This window comes from Molothrus aeneus, chromosome 13 (genome assembly GCF_037042795.1).
Source record: "Molothrus aeneus isolate 106 chromosome 13, BPBGC_Maene_1.0, whole genome shotgun sequence".
Lineage (NCBI taxonomy): Eukaryota > Metazoa > Chordata > Aves > Passeriformes > Icteridae > Molothrus > Molothrus aeneus.
The window spans coordinates 11,254,040-11,270,778 of record NC_089658.1 but is presented as its reverse complement, the minus strand read 5'-3'; the positions used below and the strand labels follow the sequence as shown (position 1 = coordinate 11,270,778).

General features: G+C 38.7%; 1 protein-coding gene across 1 annotated transcript in view; it reads right to left on the bottom strand.

Moving 5' to 3' along the window:
* ADAMTSL3 (ADAMTS like 3) overlaps nucleotides 1–16,739 on the bottom strand; it is a 168,690-nt gene that overhangs the window by 49,130 nt on the left and 102,821 nt on the right. The window contains exons 7-12 of the mRNA XM_066558695.1: nucleotides 15,055–15,129; nucleotides 9,717–9,874; nucleotides 8,635–8,746; nucleotides 5,859–5,997; nucleotides 4,262–4,312; nucleotides 32–236 (exon numbers count right to left, since the gene is read on the bottom strand). Of these exons, the coding sequence (XP_066414792.1) occupies nucleotides 32–236; nucleotides 4,262–4,312; nucleotides 5,859–5,997; nucleotides 8,635–8,746; nucleotides 9,717–9,874; nucleotides 15,055–15,129 (740 nt within the window). The remainder of the gene's footprint in view (nucleotides 1–31; nucleotides 237–4,261; nucleotides 4,313–5,858; nucleotides 5,998–8,634; nucleotides 8,747–9,716; nucleotides 9,875–15,054; nucleotides 15,130–16,739) is intronic.

Here is a 16,739-nt window from a genome sequence, read left to right as displayed (position 1 = left end):
GACAGAAGGTCCAAATTACTTCTCTACTTACTTGAGACCACTCCATTGCCACCCATTTTGGACAATCAAACAGATTGCAGGTCTGAATGACTTTGGGCTTTGGGGCATACATGCATTTCCATTCCTCCACTTGCAGTATCTCTCCATGGATGGTCTCCTCTACACACACAAAACTTCTCCTCTGAATACCACCTCCACAGGAAACTGAACATGCAGTCCACGGGTTATGTTCCCACCTGGAAAAAAAAACAAACTCATAAGGCTCTTTCTTATTTCACTAACCTCTATTAAAAATGCAAAATATTGAGTCCAACCTTAGTGTCAATTAAAGCTTACTGGTAGATTGGTTGCTGGATTCTTACCACATACAAATACATTGACTCTCAGACCTACCTTGAGTCATTCAAGGCTTAAGTTCATGTGCAAAATCAGAAGTAGAATTGCAAATGTAAGCATTTTTCAAAACATAACTGAAACTCTTATTCTCACACATAAGTTAGAAACTGTGAATATACTGAGTTTGATTACTGGAATGAATTTACTTTCAAGTAGTCTAAATTGTCTAAATTGAATACTTTTGGCAACTAATTTGCATGATCACATAGACACTTATTACCATTGTCAGAAACCAAGAAGCCCCTGTATTTAAGATCCTATGAAGTCTGAAAGACAAAGACAAATCTGGATGCCCTTAAAAATGTTTTCCTGAAGGAATTTTTATGGGATTTCTAATACTTTGGGTCAAGCCAGCCATTTCATACCAAACTGCTTTCATCCATAAGGACTGTGATGAAATTAAATTGTGGCAGGTACCATTTGGCTGGTCATGACTGCAGTTCTGCAAGAGTTTCCCACCCTCATTAAAATGCCATTGAACAACCTTGTATTCACACTTTCCAGCTTGCTTCAAGCAAAAGGCAGCTGCTCATCCATCTCAGCTGCTTTGGCTAACTCAGCTGATGGCTCCTGCAGCAGGGAAATGCACAGATTAAGGAAAATTTGGGATTAAGAAAAGCCTGTGAATCAGCAGAGCTCTGGGATAGTAGCCTCTAACAGAGATATGATAAACAATCTGCTGGGAAGAAATATCTTCAAAATGGACATCTATTCACAATCTTAACTACAGTAAAGATGGAAAATGTTGCATCATCTGAAGTGAGAAGGACATGGAAGTTTTTAGGCAACAAATTCAGTTTCATTTACCTCTTAGCATGAATGCACATTTAAGCAATTATCTCTCAAAAAAACCTAACTTCAATAATGTCCTGCTCCTCTCAAATTTAGACATAACAAGCTTCTATTGAAGTATTTGTCTGTAGGTTCTAATGACACCCATACAATATCTCCTCACCCTTTACCTTCTATCTCTTCCTTTCTTTCCGTCACGCTCCTGAATTAAAGCCAAGCCCTTGGAAATGATTGAGTCCTGCAGTACATCTTAAGGTTCATCAATGTCTTGTTAGTTAAACCTTATCTCTGTTACTGCAGAGGCTCAGAAAGGACCATGAAAATAATTATATCTGTTCTGAACAATGAACTCAGCAAGGACTACAATATCCCACTAAAATCAATTAATCAAGAGTAATCAACTTGGCTATCATAAAGGAAGTTATAATATCAAACTCGATGAAGCAAAGGCCAATAAATCAAAGGTAAATTTAAGCAATCTACTTTTTATGATGCAGCAAGTAAATCAAGGACACTTCCTATTTTAGGCAATTCATTAAGCTGCCTACAAAAATATATTAATCATGATTAAGCTCAACAGAAGAATGAATATGAAACACAGAGCAAGCCATGGGACATCAACCATGGAGTACACTCAAAAGCATTCTGAATAAAGCTATGTGCTGAGATACTGATGTCAAATCACAATAACAAAATGCATTTGAAGAGCAAGAGTTACACTCTTCTTTGACTTAAAGGAATGGCCAGTGTTAACTAATTTTCTTTTTAAAAATCTGGAATTAAAGAGCAATTAACTATTTAATGAATTAGCAGCTCATGGATTTATATATGTAAGGCTCACTGTGCTGTATGTAATATAAGGCTTGCAAGTGTTTATAGCTTGAAGTTTTATAGTTGTTTTTCTTTATCTCATCAGTTTCAAACACACTCCAGATCCCATACTCCCACAAGAATTTTCAAGATGGAGTGAGGTCCATGGCTACTGGGGAAAAGGGGGGTCTTGGGCAAGCAGTCAAGGAGATACTTTCCAGAACCCACAGCTGTCAAGGGATCCTCAACAGTCCAACAAGTCTGAAATAAATGGAGGCAGTCCAAAAGCTTTAAAAGAAAATTTTCATCCTGGGAAATTTTTCTATTTATTTCAAAAGAATTCTCCATCTGTAAAAATATTTCAGTGGGGCATTTACAACTGTAGCCACAGGAGAACCCTTTCAAGATCTTGTGGTGTGCACCACGACTTTCCCACAACTTCCTCGTGTGAATGGGAAAGCAGTGGTGCACTCCACAGGACTGCCAGGCAGCCTCCACATGGCCCTGGTGTTATGGAGGAGGTGAGATGAAGGGCTGCTGCTGGAGGTGAAGCAGTCTGCACAGCTTTGCTCCAAGCTGCATCCAGGACTTTGGTTTTCCACCCACTTCTCAGGAGCAGCCTGGGTCAGCGTGCAAGAAACAGGTAAGAGAAGAAAAGAGAAGAGAAGAAAGCAGAGCCAGCACAGGGTAATGCATTTCAGCTCCTTGCAGGCAGCAGCACAGACAAATCCTGCTGCACTGAAGCAAGACTTGCATCCACACTGGACCAGAGTCACCTCCTCATGCAGGTAAACAAACTTTGAGCTGCTGTTTTCTTTCAGCAACTCCTTCAAGAGAAGGTGTTTCTATGTCTTTGTGGTGTTTCCTTACAAGCCCTCCCAGTACAATACAGCCCATTTCCTCTCTCCTTCCTGCTGGCACCAGCTCTGAGCCCGGCTTGGCTGCCTGCTGTTTTACAGTCCTTCCTCTGAAGCATCACCCAGGAAGACCATGATGCTTTCTGACAGAGCACACCGAGGTGCTGAAATGAGGTGGGACTCTGCCTGTGGTTCTTAGTGTTTGAAATAAGAGATCCTGCCCACAGCTTTATCACAGACATAATCTATCTCACCACAGTGTCATGCAAACGTGCTGAGCACAGTAAAGCACAGAAAGGGGGATTAAATTTCTCTTCCAAGTGGTCTCCAAGCCCTAAGTGGTTCAGAAGATGAAATACTCCTGTAAATACATTAAACTGAGTTCCAGGAGAGATCTGAAGTACAAAGGCATTGGCAGAAGAAATGGAGAGGGAGAGACACAGAATATAATTGGAGGACTCTACAGGATAAAGCTATAGAGGAAAAAATCCCCATCTATGCATGAAAGCCAAAGTAGATGCACAGGACAGCAGATGCACAAGGACAAATTGCTACAGAAATAAACTATGACATTTGTATCAGCTGTAATCAGTAGCTCCACTAAGCTGTGCAAGTCTATGATTTCATTCTTATTACTTCATATCTTTACTTCTTCAGAAAAATACACGTTATTCATTACATGAGAGGTTCAACTCACATAAATATGCAACCAACTCATCGACTATAATTCTTTACATTAAAAGCAAATGTGACTCAATACTGTTTAATCCTAACATTCTTTCTAAAACATCTAAGGGTTCCTGAGAAGTTTTAAATCCTTGTAATTGATTCAGGTGTTAAAAAGGAAAAAAAAAAAGTAACAAACTGTTCTCTGATGCCCTAATTTAAGGAAACAGATATTTCAACAATTTTGTATTTTGAAAGTGACGTGTCATCTTTGATGTCAATAAATAGTCTGTAGACTGCGGATCTAAAGAGGAGAAGGATCATATCTCCCAAGAGAAAAAGAATTTCCAGAATCCTATACATAACAAGGTCTGTTTTATAAAATCTCATACACTGTCAAAAGAAAAACCTTTCAAGACAAGAATTCATACATGCAGTTTAAAGATGATGATCTTCTCAGCACTACAGCCAGAGAAGGCTGAGGGGGACAACTGTTTATTTTAAAGACTTCACATTGGTATTTTCAAGAAGAGCATATTAACCTCTGACTGTTAAGCTAATCATCCAGAGCACACTAAAATAAATCACAAGATTCAGAGATGTTTACAGGACTCTTGTAAACTTACCCTCCTGTATAAAAAAAACCCTCAAAATATGTCCCATTATCTTAGTACTGAAGTAGTATATTTGCAGTGAAATTGTGCTAAAGCTGACACACATGCTATCCTGGTTATACATACCGAGGAAGTGGCTGGAAGTGATCATAGGGCATGATTTCTTTAAATCCATCACTGTCAAAAAAAATAAATATTGCATCATTACTTCTCATACCCAAGACTGTACATCAAGTACATACTTTTATGTGAATATGCTTGAAGTAAGCAATTCCCAATGTGAAATGCAGGAATCCTACTTCATTACACATGAGCCTTATGACTTCTATAATCTTACCTTTTCTGCATGGATAAAGAACTATTCACCATACAGCTTCTCTATTTCATACCACCATAAAATATTAAATTAGCAAGCCTCCAGCAGAAAAAATTATTATCAGTGACCCTTTAGGTCTGTGTTACTTCATTAACAGAAAAATATTCACATACTTCTATCTGTAACAAAGACTGCTGAGGGACATGAGTGTCAGTGAAATAAATACATCAGAAGATTAATCCTAGATAGGTTCTGAATGCTGCTTAGGACTCTTCTAGAGCTGTTTGAAGTACATAGCACAGAGCAAGCATAAAGCTTTACTTCCAATGCTAGGAAATATGGTAATATATCCAGTAGTACTTTCCTTTTCCTGACTGTATAAGCTAAATTTGCAAGGTAAAATATAATTAAACCCTTTCTTTTCCCTAATTTTCCTATTCCAGCTTTGGAACATTTGGCACCCATTGCCATCAAGTATTACTGAACTCTTTCTGCTTCATACAGTGATCAACTCTCCAGGAAAAACTCTTGAAAGTCTGCACATCTATAACTGTTAGAGGTCATTATCAACGATTATGTTCAACAGGAATGAAAGGAAATGGACAGTTTAGCTATAGGAAATTAAATCCATTGAGAGTGTTTCCTTTTCTTGCATATAACTCTAGCTCAGCCAGCTGGCATATTAATGTGAGGTTCTGGGACTTGATACTGTGATGTTATTTTAAGATTCTTTAGCACAGCCAGGAAACCTCACCAGACAATCCAAAAGTTAGTTTGAAATACTGTAGTGCAATTCAATACAATTTATTTGTACTGTAGCCTTTACAATTTGGCACTAATATCCTGTGGCATTCGTACCAAAGGATATTTACTTGGAATGATTTTATTTTTAATGCCTAGTTTTAAAAAACCCAAACAAATAGACCCAAGCTTCAATTATTAAATTGTCAACACTACAGTACCAAAGAAGAATCAAACTTTTATGGTAGGCAAATGAATAAACCAAGTTAAACCATATGCAAAACTTGCACTGACTGGAGCTTCTGTCTGGCTGTTGAGATGTTCTGAATGGCAGCATCAATAAATCCAAAAGGAGGCAAACCTTCTGTCCTCCTCACACAGCCTCACAAGATCCTCACACTTCTGCTGTACTTCTCAGCAATAGACAAAGCAGAATTAGCCCTTTTGTAAACTGATATTTACAATATCTCTGTATAAGCAAAATCTTGTATTCTGCAACACTGAAGTGCCACACATCTACTGGCAGAGATATTAGCCTTTAACACATGCAATAACCAACCAAGATTAAGTTGTCTTAAAGATAAAAAGAATTGAAATTAAGTAAATACAATTCCTGCTTCTTTAGTAACTGCCTGTGTCACACACAAATTTGTTTGCCATACAGACCTGGAAGGGCAGGGATCCATGTTGCATTCCTTCAGCTTGGGCTTTGGTTTCTTGTTTTCTGGATGATAATGGCAGTAGTGGTCAGGAACAACACGCTTCAGACGAATGTCCACGCACTCAGCTGAATTGAGCTGATAACCTAGGGCAGGAGCAAAGTTAAATATTGTTAATGGAGATAAAGTAAAACAGCCTTTTCTCCCCATGGAATTAATTTTCTGTCTTACTCTTTTTTGGTTTACTTTTAAACAAGGAAACAGGAAATGCACAACCAGACCTTCCTTTTAGGCAATTCAGCACAGCAGTTATATTAACACTATGTTATGTCTTAACACTAAATGAGCTTCCAGCTCTTTATTCTACTAATATTCTAAGAGTAGAGGCACATATATTTCCTTCTGATGCAGAAATGCTTGTACTGCACCAGCTCACCTGTCAGAAAGCAAAACTATGAAGCCATATGGCTCTAGCACATGTTCCACAATGTGTAACTGCCCTCCTCCAAGGAGGAGTTACCAGTATGTTGGAGAGCTATATTAAACAGCCATTCATGCTAAAAGAAATAAATACTTGAGACAGAAAGCCAGAGGAATTGAAGATGGGATCCAAAAACATTGCTAAGGAACTGTAGAAAACCAAGAAATAGATTCAAGAACATTCCGAGTTGAAGAGCCAACAAAAGAAGACTTGAACTAACTACTCAGTGAAAAAAAAATAATAAAATATGTGTGGAAACTGGTTGCAAGAAAGGATCTGGGTTTTATAAACCACTAGGTTATTTTTTGGCTTAGAAAAAAAGACTCATTCAAAAAAGCTTACTTGGACTTAAACTGAGGAGAGGAGGATGTTCTGGTATGTGCAAAGAAAAAAAGTTTTAGACCACAAGAATTAAAATCAAACTGAGTCAACAAACTAACAGCACAAGTCCCTGTGCCTACTGAAAATGCTAAGTATCTTGTGTCAGTGGCTTCAGTTGTGTGTCTCTTGGCTGATCCAAAGCGTCATCATGCATGAGAGTGACAACCATAAAGAACTAAGCAGTTCCAGTGCTCACAGCATCTATGTTTCAATTTTTGCAAGTACTGAAAGGACCCAGAAGAAATGTCACTTGCAAAGAAGAGAAAGAGTTTTTAAACACTTTTGCTCATTCAAGCTTGACTCTGCTTTCTGAGATGCCCTTCCCAACACATGGAGATTACAGAATTAAAGATAGAGGCAGCATCCAAGTGAGAAATGGCAATGCACTAATTCCAAATCTCTGTTGTGAGGAACCTTTTCTTTTACTGCCAGTACCAGATGCCAAACAGACAATCTGGACACTAAGTCCAGATAAATCTAAGATAACAGGTTAAAGCCAAGCAGCTGCAATACAACTTCTCTGCATGCCATTCTTAGCACTACTACTGTCATGACTGAGCAGCTCAGTTTTTGTGCTTCTTCAGTTCCTGTCCTCCCTGCCAAGCCCCTCTGACAAAGGTACCAGTTTTATATTAGAGGCAAGCAGCCACAAAGCAGGGCTTTGAACACCCTGGATGGTTTCAAAGAGATTGACATGTAGCTATAATTTTCAAGCCATAACAGCAGTCTGAATAAGGCTGGATTTGAGCCAATACCTTTGAAGGTAAATATGTCCCTTGGGCTATCCAGTGTTTACATGCAGTCCTCAAAAGTAACTGTGATGCTTTATACTTCTTCCCTTGTCAGACAAGTTAAGGAAAAAAAATTATAAACACAGTGTGATGGAATCATCAGAGGATATGCATTGCCACTCAGAGCTCCAGCAAGGATCACACTTCATGAGGCCAAGTATCTCATAAGATACAGTAGTTTCCTGTGGGACTGCATATCAGACACATACACTGTCTGCATTTCAGATCACAGGAAGGTGCAAATGCCAAAATGGATGGTCCTTCAAAAGATCCCCAGACTCTGCTTGTACTTTAAACATCTCTCACTCTCTTTATTCATGCCCCAAGCAACTATTTAAACCACATTTGCACTCTCCAGAAAATCCCTGTATCGGTATCACCAGCATCCTGCTCTGTTTTCCAGGTGACCTGGGAAATGCTGGCTGAAGGGAAGCTGCTATCTGCAGTGTCAAACACTCCTCCTACCATGAGCTCACACTTTTTTTGCAGAACCAGACATGACAGGCAGTGGGCTGGGCTGGATAAGCAGAATGAAGCTACACTTCATCTAAGCTGCAGTGCTTAAATCAGGAGTAGATGCTACAATACCACATGTGCTGCTCTAGCCACCATCAGGACTAAATGTCTAAAATCAGACAGCCAAAGGTACTGATAGCAGATGTTCTTTAAATTCTGTTTACCTATTCTGCTTTCTGTATAACTAATTCCTCAACTAAATGTTCTAAAACTCACCCTCTTGTATACTATTGAGGCTAGAAATACTTTTTCACCTCTTGATTATTCTTATTTTAAAATCTCATCATGTTTCTTTGCTTACTTTCCCCAAATATCCACTATGAGCTGCAATTTTCCATTTTGAATGTTGTATTTTTTATTCTTAGTTAATGTTCTTACTCAAAACATCACTCATGGAAAAACATGACTTCCAGTGACAACATGTAAAAACCTCTGTGCTGATACCAGCTTAACCAACCTGCTTAGCTGCTGCTCTGCCATTTATTTTGCAGAGGAATTACCAGTGGGCAGAGAAACACAAACATCTAATCACTAAAAATGCAGAACAAATGTTGTAACTCAGGTTCCTTTTAATCTTGAGCTGTTATCACTGCTGAAGAATTGACATTACTTACCTCCTCCACACGTCACTGTGCAGGGGAAGAACTCTGTCTGTCTCCACTGGTGACTGATGGGCTGATAGAAGAAGAACTGAACCACACTCTCTTTTGATCCAGAGTACCTGGTCTGAAGAAATTTCCATTACAACACACATGTATTCTGTACTCAGCTGCTCATGCCATTTCAAAACAGAGTTCATGCATAATAGCAGTGCAGAGTAAGATGATGAGAGACATAAAACCTCTAGAAAGTATAGAGTAGCCATTAAATTTAGGTTCCCAATAGTCAAACATTTGAATGTGTTTTATTTTTCAAATTATTCAAGGTATTAATGTGACCATTTGATTATCTATCCTCAAATAGCAAAGTTCTTAACTGTATTCTGTTGGTTTATGTCTTTGTTAGCAAAAATTTCAAAATTTGCTGCAGAAAGAAATCTAAAAGTGATCCAAGCACACTGTCAGGCAAGTCCAGCTGCACATGGTACTGGAGATGCAAAGGAAAACAACTGAAATTCTATTTCTACAATGTGACAGGTAATGCCAGGCAGTCTGATAATACTGAAACTTCTGTCACTTCCAATGCCAAAGTGTCTGAGTGCCTTCCTTTGGCAGTCAAATACTGATACGTTCCTACTTATAAATATCTTGATGTGTGATGCAAGCCATTGGTATGTGTTCTGGACAGAAAAAATTTAAAATGATTGGAAATGGTCAGTGGCTGGATTAGCAATGTCTGAGGGAGAATGTAGGGTGCTGCTGGAAGCAGTGCTCAGGTTCAGTAGGTGGCAGTCTGCAATTGGATTAGCACTGCACAGGGTCACACTGTTACCCTTCCAGCAGTATTGAAAACAAAAGTCCTGGCCATTTTTACCATCAAAGATCCTGTGGTACTTCCCACCACAGGAAATACATAAATCACATACCATTTTAATTTATTTGGATTTTCTTAGTATAAATGATCTCTGGACTGTAATTAGGATTTCTATCTTGCTAGCTAAAAGATTTTGTTGTGTTGCTACAAGGTGATGGACAGCCACCAGAGTGTTGCATGTACTTGCAATAACTTTGTAGATTTGTACATTCACACACCCCACCTTGATAATGAAATCTGCTCCAAGAGGCCCCTGGATCTTTATGATTTCCCTGTCTGTGCTCTTCTGAAATTCAACAGTTGTATTTTCAACGACAAATGTTCCAGGAGCATTGAAACTGTGCTCTCCCTTTTCTCCTTGTAGTGTTTTTGACTCTATAACTAAAGAAGAAACGTGCAATTAGTAAACTTAAACAGGTTTTTGTTTTCAAGAAAGTCAGAAAATAATGTTTACAACTTTGCCTTGCAAGTACCAGCTGCATACGTGCAGTAAAAACACACCCAGAGAATCTGTGAGAATATTAACTGCTTGAGATTATAGGCTGATAGATAATTGCAAGACAAGTCAACACAGGAATATCTGTCTGAACACACTATTCTTTCATACCAGAAACGCTTCTGAGACAGTTTTTCCCTACACCAAGTGCTCTGTAACACTTGATATAAGCAAAAGCTTGAGCAGGAAAAGCTGAAAGAAACTGAAAATTGATAGAATCAATATAGAGAAAAATACCTCATACTCTCATGCAATTCAAAAGCCAAGCAATCTGAGCAATCAGTCTCCAGAGAAGCCTGAGTGGTGCCAAACCCACCTGACACTCACCTCAATACCTGAATCACTGCACCAAGATCCTGAACCCAGCTTTGAGTGTTTCCCATGAGAGGAGAAAGCGGGGCCAGGAGGTGGGCAGCTGCAGGGGACGGCCCTTTCCCAGAACAGCTGGTGATGAAAACCCTTTCTGAATTGTTCTCTACTCCTTGGAAACAGATTAAACTAACAGCCCACAGCCTCCAGAAGACAGATGAAGCATTTTAAGATTAAATCACTTCCAGTAAACTGACTGAACCGTAAGTGGACAAAGCTAAAGGAAGATATTCATAAGGAAGGTAGAATTCTGGGCTCAGTGTAGTGCAGCATAGAGGCACAGCAAGATGCATGACTTGAAATACCCTGGTCTGGTTACAATCTACCAGAGCACTGCATGAGAAAAGCATGAATCTCAGATGAGCTCAGGCCAAGCTGAAAGGAATCTTTTGATGAGCTATAAATACCCTCTTTCTCCCACTACCTTGCCTTTTTTGGTACTTTAAACAAAGCTACCTAAGTCAGGCTAGATCATTTAGGTTAAAAGCATCTGGTTTTACCTGCACTGAAAACATACTCTGAATACTGCAATCCATCATTAACTGTTTTCTTCCTTCATATTTTTTAAATAAATATGCATTCTGGAGCACCCAAACAAAGAGAATAAAGAAATTACAGAATGAATTAAATTCCTGAAAGCATAGCACCACTATCCCAAGCTTCTAAGCATTAGGCTCCATTGTGCTCATAGGTATAACAAAGATCACATACATGGCTGGAAGGAAGTTTCAGGAAGGATTTGTTTCTAGGAAATGACTTTATGTTAATCACAGGGTATGAATCTGGTGGTGAATAAAATGTACTTTGTCAAAGAGAAAACATAAATCTCTGGGAATCAGTGTGCCTCACTGTCCAACACATTCCATTAGGAACAAATAGATATAAACTAATTCCAGAAAAAAGAACTATTTAGATGATTACTACATATTTCTATTTGTCATTTTTATGGAAGGGTCCTTTCCTGATTGCCTTACAAAATAACCCTTTAAAATATATGGAACTCAGAATTCTTGGATTAAGCTTCTGCAAGCCTTGATCCCAAACTTCATGCTTAAATCACAAACTGCTTGATCACAAATGCTGCTTAAAATTAAGTAAAAATTCATGGTGCCTGTTATTTTCTCATGTTTTAAAATAAGTCTAAAATCAAATCTTAAGTACTTCCAACTCAAAATAAATTCAGGAAAATGCTCAGGAGTACAGGATCCTTTTGAAACTAGCATTTAAGACATTATTATCCAGCTGGTGCAAAAAGATGATGCAAATGTTTATTTGGTGACCTCAGTTGCATTTCTGAACAGTTCTTTTACTATTTTTTTTAATAAAAAACATTTTTGATGTTTTTCTAAGCAGAAACCAAGATTATTGTTCAGCAACCAACAAGACAGTAACTCCCAGAGAGCTGACATATTTACTAGATGTGGATGCAAGTAATGTGTTTATTTGCAAGGTGCAGCTATGGAGCCAGGGCTGTGTCTCTGGAGGTCACACCACTGACCCCAGAACTGCTGCTCCGATTTTTCCTGTGTCACACAGGGAGATGAGGAGCTATTCCCCAGCACAATGGATAACCTCTGGTGCAATGCATTCCTGCTCAGTAGTACCTAGAGCTTGTCATCACAGCCTTCCAAAACAGAGTGACACCAAGCATTTAGTGTATTTAACACATACATAACATCATTATTCTTACTGGGGAGGAATTTCTTCCTCAAATACTGCTTATTTATTGATTTCAGAGAAGTAACTGAGAACACGGGTTTTATCAACTGGTTTCATGACAAGAAAAGAATTCACCAAATGTTTCTTTGTTCTGCAGAGTCCTGTTATACTAAAGACCTGGAAAGTTTGACTTCAGGAGTAAGCTTCCCCATCCTAAATCAATTCCTTGAGACTCCAGATGTGAAGAGTCACACAGACAGGGAATTCTCTTGGCTGCTCACCTGTTTCTGTGCCTAGCACGACAATCACCATTGCCAAAGACCTGTAACTATCTGTGTTTAGTTCCTTTCCCTCTCTTGACAAAAATGGCAAATGCCTTGCCCAGCTGTGGGCAGAATCCCCCCATTCTCTTGGGGGCAGGAAGGAGCAGGGCAGGGAGGCACAGGAGACCCTCTGCAGGTACCTCCCTGTGCATGAAGGAGCTCCCAGGGAAACTGCTCCTGCTCCCAGTGCAATAAAGAGCAAGTATGGTGCTGCCCAAAAGCTGCTCCTTCTCTGTGATTCATTTGTAGGTAGCACAAAAACAAAACATTCTTCTCAAAATGCAAGCAAAAGCAACAGCGTGCTCCTCTGAGCATCTGTCAAGACAGAGCAGTGCACAAAGCCGCTGCTAAGGGCTGTCACATGATGCAGATCTCGGTGAGCAGAGAAAAAATTGACAAAAAGAAAAACATTTCAGTTCCTTTCAGTAACGTTTAACCTCCCTAAGTTCACGAACTCAGTTATCTAGCATTAGCCACTTGTAAAAATATTAGCTTCTGGTTTTCCTGTTTCTTCTGCTGGAGGATTAATTTCAGGGAACTTTCAGTCTTACTTTTGATTCTAATGCTCTTAAAACAACTACTAGAAAAGCCATGATACAGTCCAAATCAAAAACAAAGCCAACACAATGAAACATTTTATTCAGACCCATTTTTGTGCTAATTACTTGGTTATTTTCCACCAAATCTTTCACCAAACCCTAGCAGGCAGAAATACAGGGGAGCCATATTTGTTAAAAACACAAAGTAACATCTTGATGAATCTGCTGCCTGTCTTTAAGTGCCCAGAGACACAAACAAAGCATTTATTCTAACCAGCTACAAAGAAAAGCAGTCCTTGCTCAAACACTAACTGCAGGTTGCAAAACAATGCTCAGAGCATTTGTTTCAAATCTGTTATGTGCTACATCTCCAACCACATTTCCATTTTTGATTAGTCCAGCAGCTGTGCTTTCCTGGAACAAGACCAGATCATAAACCCAGGATGAAGCCCCACTGAACACAAGATAAAGGGAAAAGTGCCAGACACTCCATAGTGCTCTTCAAGTTTTTGCTGTTGCTGCTGACTCTACTTGAAGGACAAATATATACTGGCAACAGGAGGCAGTATAAAATTTTAACAATAAGTAGTCCCTGCTTCACCTGTTAAATTCAACTCATTGCAAGCCAGGAAAAACATCTCTGACAAATGGAACCTGTAATAGTAGATGATTTTTTTTTTTTTTTTAATTCTGGCTTTAATTCTACCAGCACACCCACACAAAAGTCGATGCAGTTGCAGCAAAGGATCATTTGGTATCTTCTGTTAAGTGACAAACACCCAGGAACACGCACAGTGGGAAGGTGGAGAAGCACCTCTGGAGCATCAGCTCTTGGAGACCTGGCTATGAAGCCAGAAGTAATTTTCACCTCCCTCCCCACAACAGCTCTCAGTTGGTTTTTACCTCTGAAATTTTAATTTTAGGTAAAAAATGTCTAAATCCTTGCAGATTTGCAAACACATGTGCTGGTGGAAGTGGTTAAAGGAACATTTCACAATTCCTGTCCAGCTAGAGAGTGAACTAACAAAGGTGATGCCAAGCCACAGCTTCTTTGCAGAACCACCCTGGGTAGGAAGCCAGGAGCACTCTGTACTCAGTTACTGAGTTGCTGCTGCATTCCTCAGGAGCTTTCCAGAAATCCCCCAAGAGCCACTCAATCTAGTACTTTTTCCTCATACAAAGCTGAAACAACAACTTCCTTCTGCAGAACTACTTAAGAAAGTCCAAGAGTCCTGACCTGAACTGGTCAGGATCACTCCTTCACACATCCCCTCAACAGTTTTAAAGGAATATTATTTATTTCAATATAAATTCAGCTTTGTACTTTTTTAATATAAGTAGTATATCTAGAAGTTATTGTCACTCTGGAGCTGTTCTGAAGAGGGAATTTTATTTCAGTTTTTTTCCTTGAAAGGATGTGACAATATATTTTTGAAAGCAAACAAACTGATGAGCAATTTTCAAATAAAATTTATTTTTTACTTCTGTTTACATATCTCAGAGCTGAAGTTCTTTTTATTTCTACGATCCAGACCACATCTGGATAAAAAATTGTTCAAAGTTAAATGAATAGTTTATCTCATTGCTTGGTATTCACTTACCATTGAATTGAAACCATCAATTCTCTAGGCAAACTAGGCCTATGGATAAGGAAATTGCCATAAATACTGCCATCAGCCTTATAAGAAAATATTGGAAATCAACTGTCTTAGAGAATAACAAACTGTTTCTCACTGGTGGTACGCAATGACAAAAAGAATTACATGGAAGCAGGACTGCTGTAGTCGTTCGCCCAACTTTATTTGGACCTAGATCACTTGTCAGAGGCTTCAACAGAAATCTGGTGCTGAGTTATGCAAGGGATGTTGGTTCCACACATAACTCTGGAAGTTTTTTTGGTGTGTTGTTTAAGAGTGTACTGTATTTGAGATGCCTTATGTTGGTTTAAACGGAAGGAGTAGAAACCACCTCTATGTATTTTATTTCCTTTTACCAAGTAAAGTTTTGAGTGTTCTCTAGGACTATCTCCAGGCTGGATATTAAAGATGGGAAGAGGAATCAAGGTATCGAGGTCATGATCTTACCCATATTTTCCAAAGTTTGGATGAGCTCAGATACAAAGTTCTGTTTTTATCTTCTGCCTATGTATAAATACATAAAACAGCTCAGTCATACCAAGGTGTGCTGGTCCTTTCAGGGTGATTCTCACACTGCGACTCCCATGTGGTACAGCAATCACAGTTTCTTCCCCTACAAACATTAAAGAACTGGTTTAGAAATTATCTCTCATCAGGGAATTTGTACATCACATACTTAGACTGAAAACCCTCAAATGTGTCTAAGAAAATATTTCACAGCTTTCACAACTTTTCTATTAAAAATAATATGTTATTTTATTAAGTACAGTGTACTGAGTCTGTTTGATATGTCATGCAACTATTAAGACCTACAAATGGACTTGTAAATCTTGGTTTCTCTTGGAAAATGATTTGCTATTAACAATAACAACTGAAATGTCAGTAGTGTATTAGGAACATATTTACACTCTGTTGTCCTAGTTTTATTTTCTAATCACTGAATTGACATAAGGAATCTGCTAAGTAGTCCTTCCCCCTTACAAAAATCTGCAGCTGTTCAGTCTCATTTTGCCCACACCTCATTTCCTGCTGCAGGTCACAACTTTAATAAGTGGCAGGACTTACAGGAAATAAATCATCTACTTAACACTAACCCTTAACCAATTACAGACCAGTTAAGAGCAAATATATAATAGCTATAAGGTGCATGTTATAGCGGTGTCTGCATCTAACTTACCCTATAAGATCATTTCTTCCAGTAAGAGGCTCAATTTAAAATGAACTATAAACCAAACCAGCCCCCAACAGGACATATCAATACAAAACAGCTTTTGGCTGCCTGAAAGGCCTCTTCATATATAAATGTGCAACACACTTACTTCAGTGCATTTTACAAAGGCAGAAAGTTATTACTTCTCATTTCAAATGTAGGAAATCTGTGATTTGCCCAAGCAAACCGAGTTACCAGTCAAACCAACAGGCTAGAGGCCCTCATGCCAACAAAAGCAGGGCATCCACAGGGTTATCCACAAAAGGAAGAGAGAAGCATCCAAGGAGCTGTCACCCATTTCCATCATGGCCCAACTGCATCTCTTCCGAAAGGCAGGCCCTGCCTCACGTGCCCTCTGCAGCTGCACCCTGCACAAGATGCTCTGCTTGGTGATGAAACTAATGCACATTCAGTGGCTGCTGCAGAGGAAGTTCCTTTTTGCAGATTCAAAATGAAATGTGTGTTGAAAGTCAGTGATACACTGGCTCCAGAATTACCCATAAAATATTTAGAGGAAGAATAGTTGAGTTTAGTTTTAACTAAAAAAATAGTTTAAAAAGGTTTCTTTCCACTTCAAACTGGACCCCTTTATAGTAGATGCTAAATTATCAGCTTCTGGTTTACATCTCCTTAGCATAAGTATGATTTCCTGCCAAATGTTCAGAATACTTCAAGCAAATACTGCATTTATTTTTTCTGAAATAAACACCTTCTTATGTTACAGTTTTTATATCGTCAGTTTCTAGGAAGGACATTTAAATATAACAATTTATTTTGGATGTAATAAAATATGAGCTTTATTAATTTCATTCTTGTGTATTCCACCAGAGTGAAAAATACTACAGTAAAACAATAATACAACTAAGGAGTCCTGGAAAAAACATTAACTACTGAACCACTTAATATCTCTTTGCATCCTGGTTTTTCATCAGAGGAATTGCTAAAGATAGCCAGGAGGTAGTGGGTGTGTATATCTTTAAAGTAAGGAAATAACTACTGAATTCACATGTGCT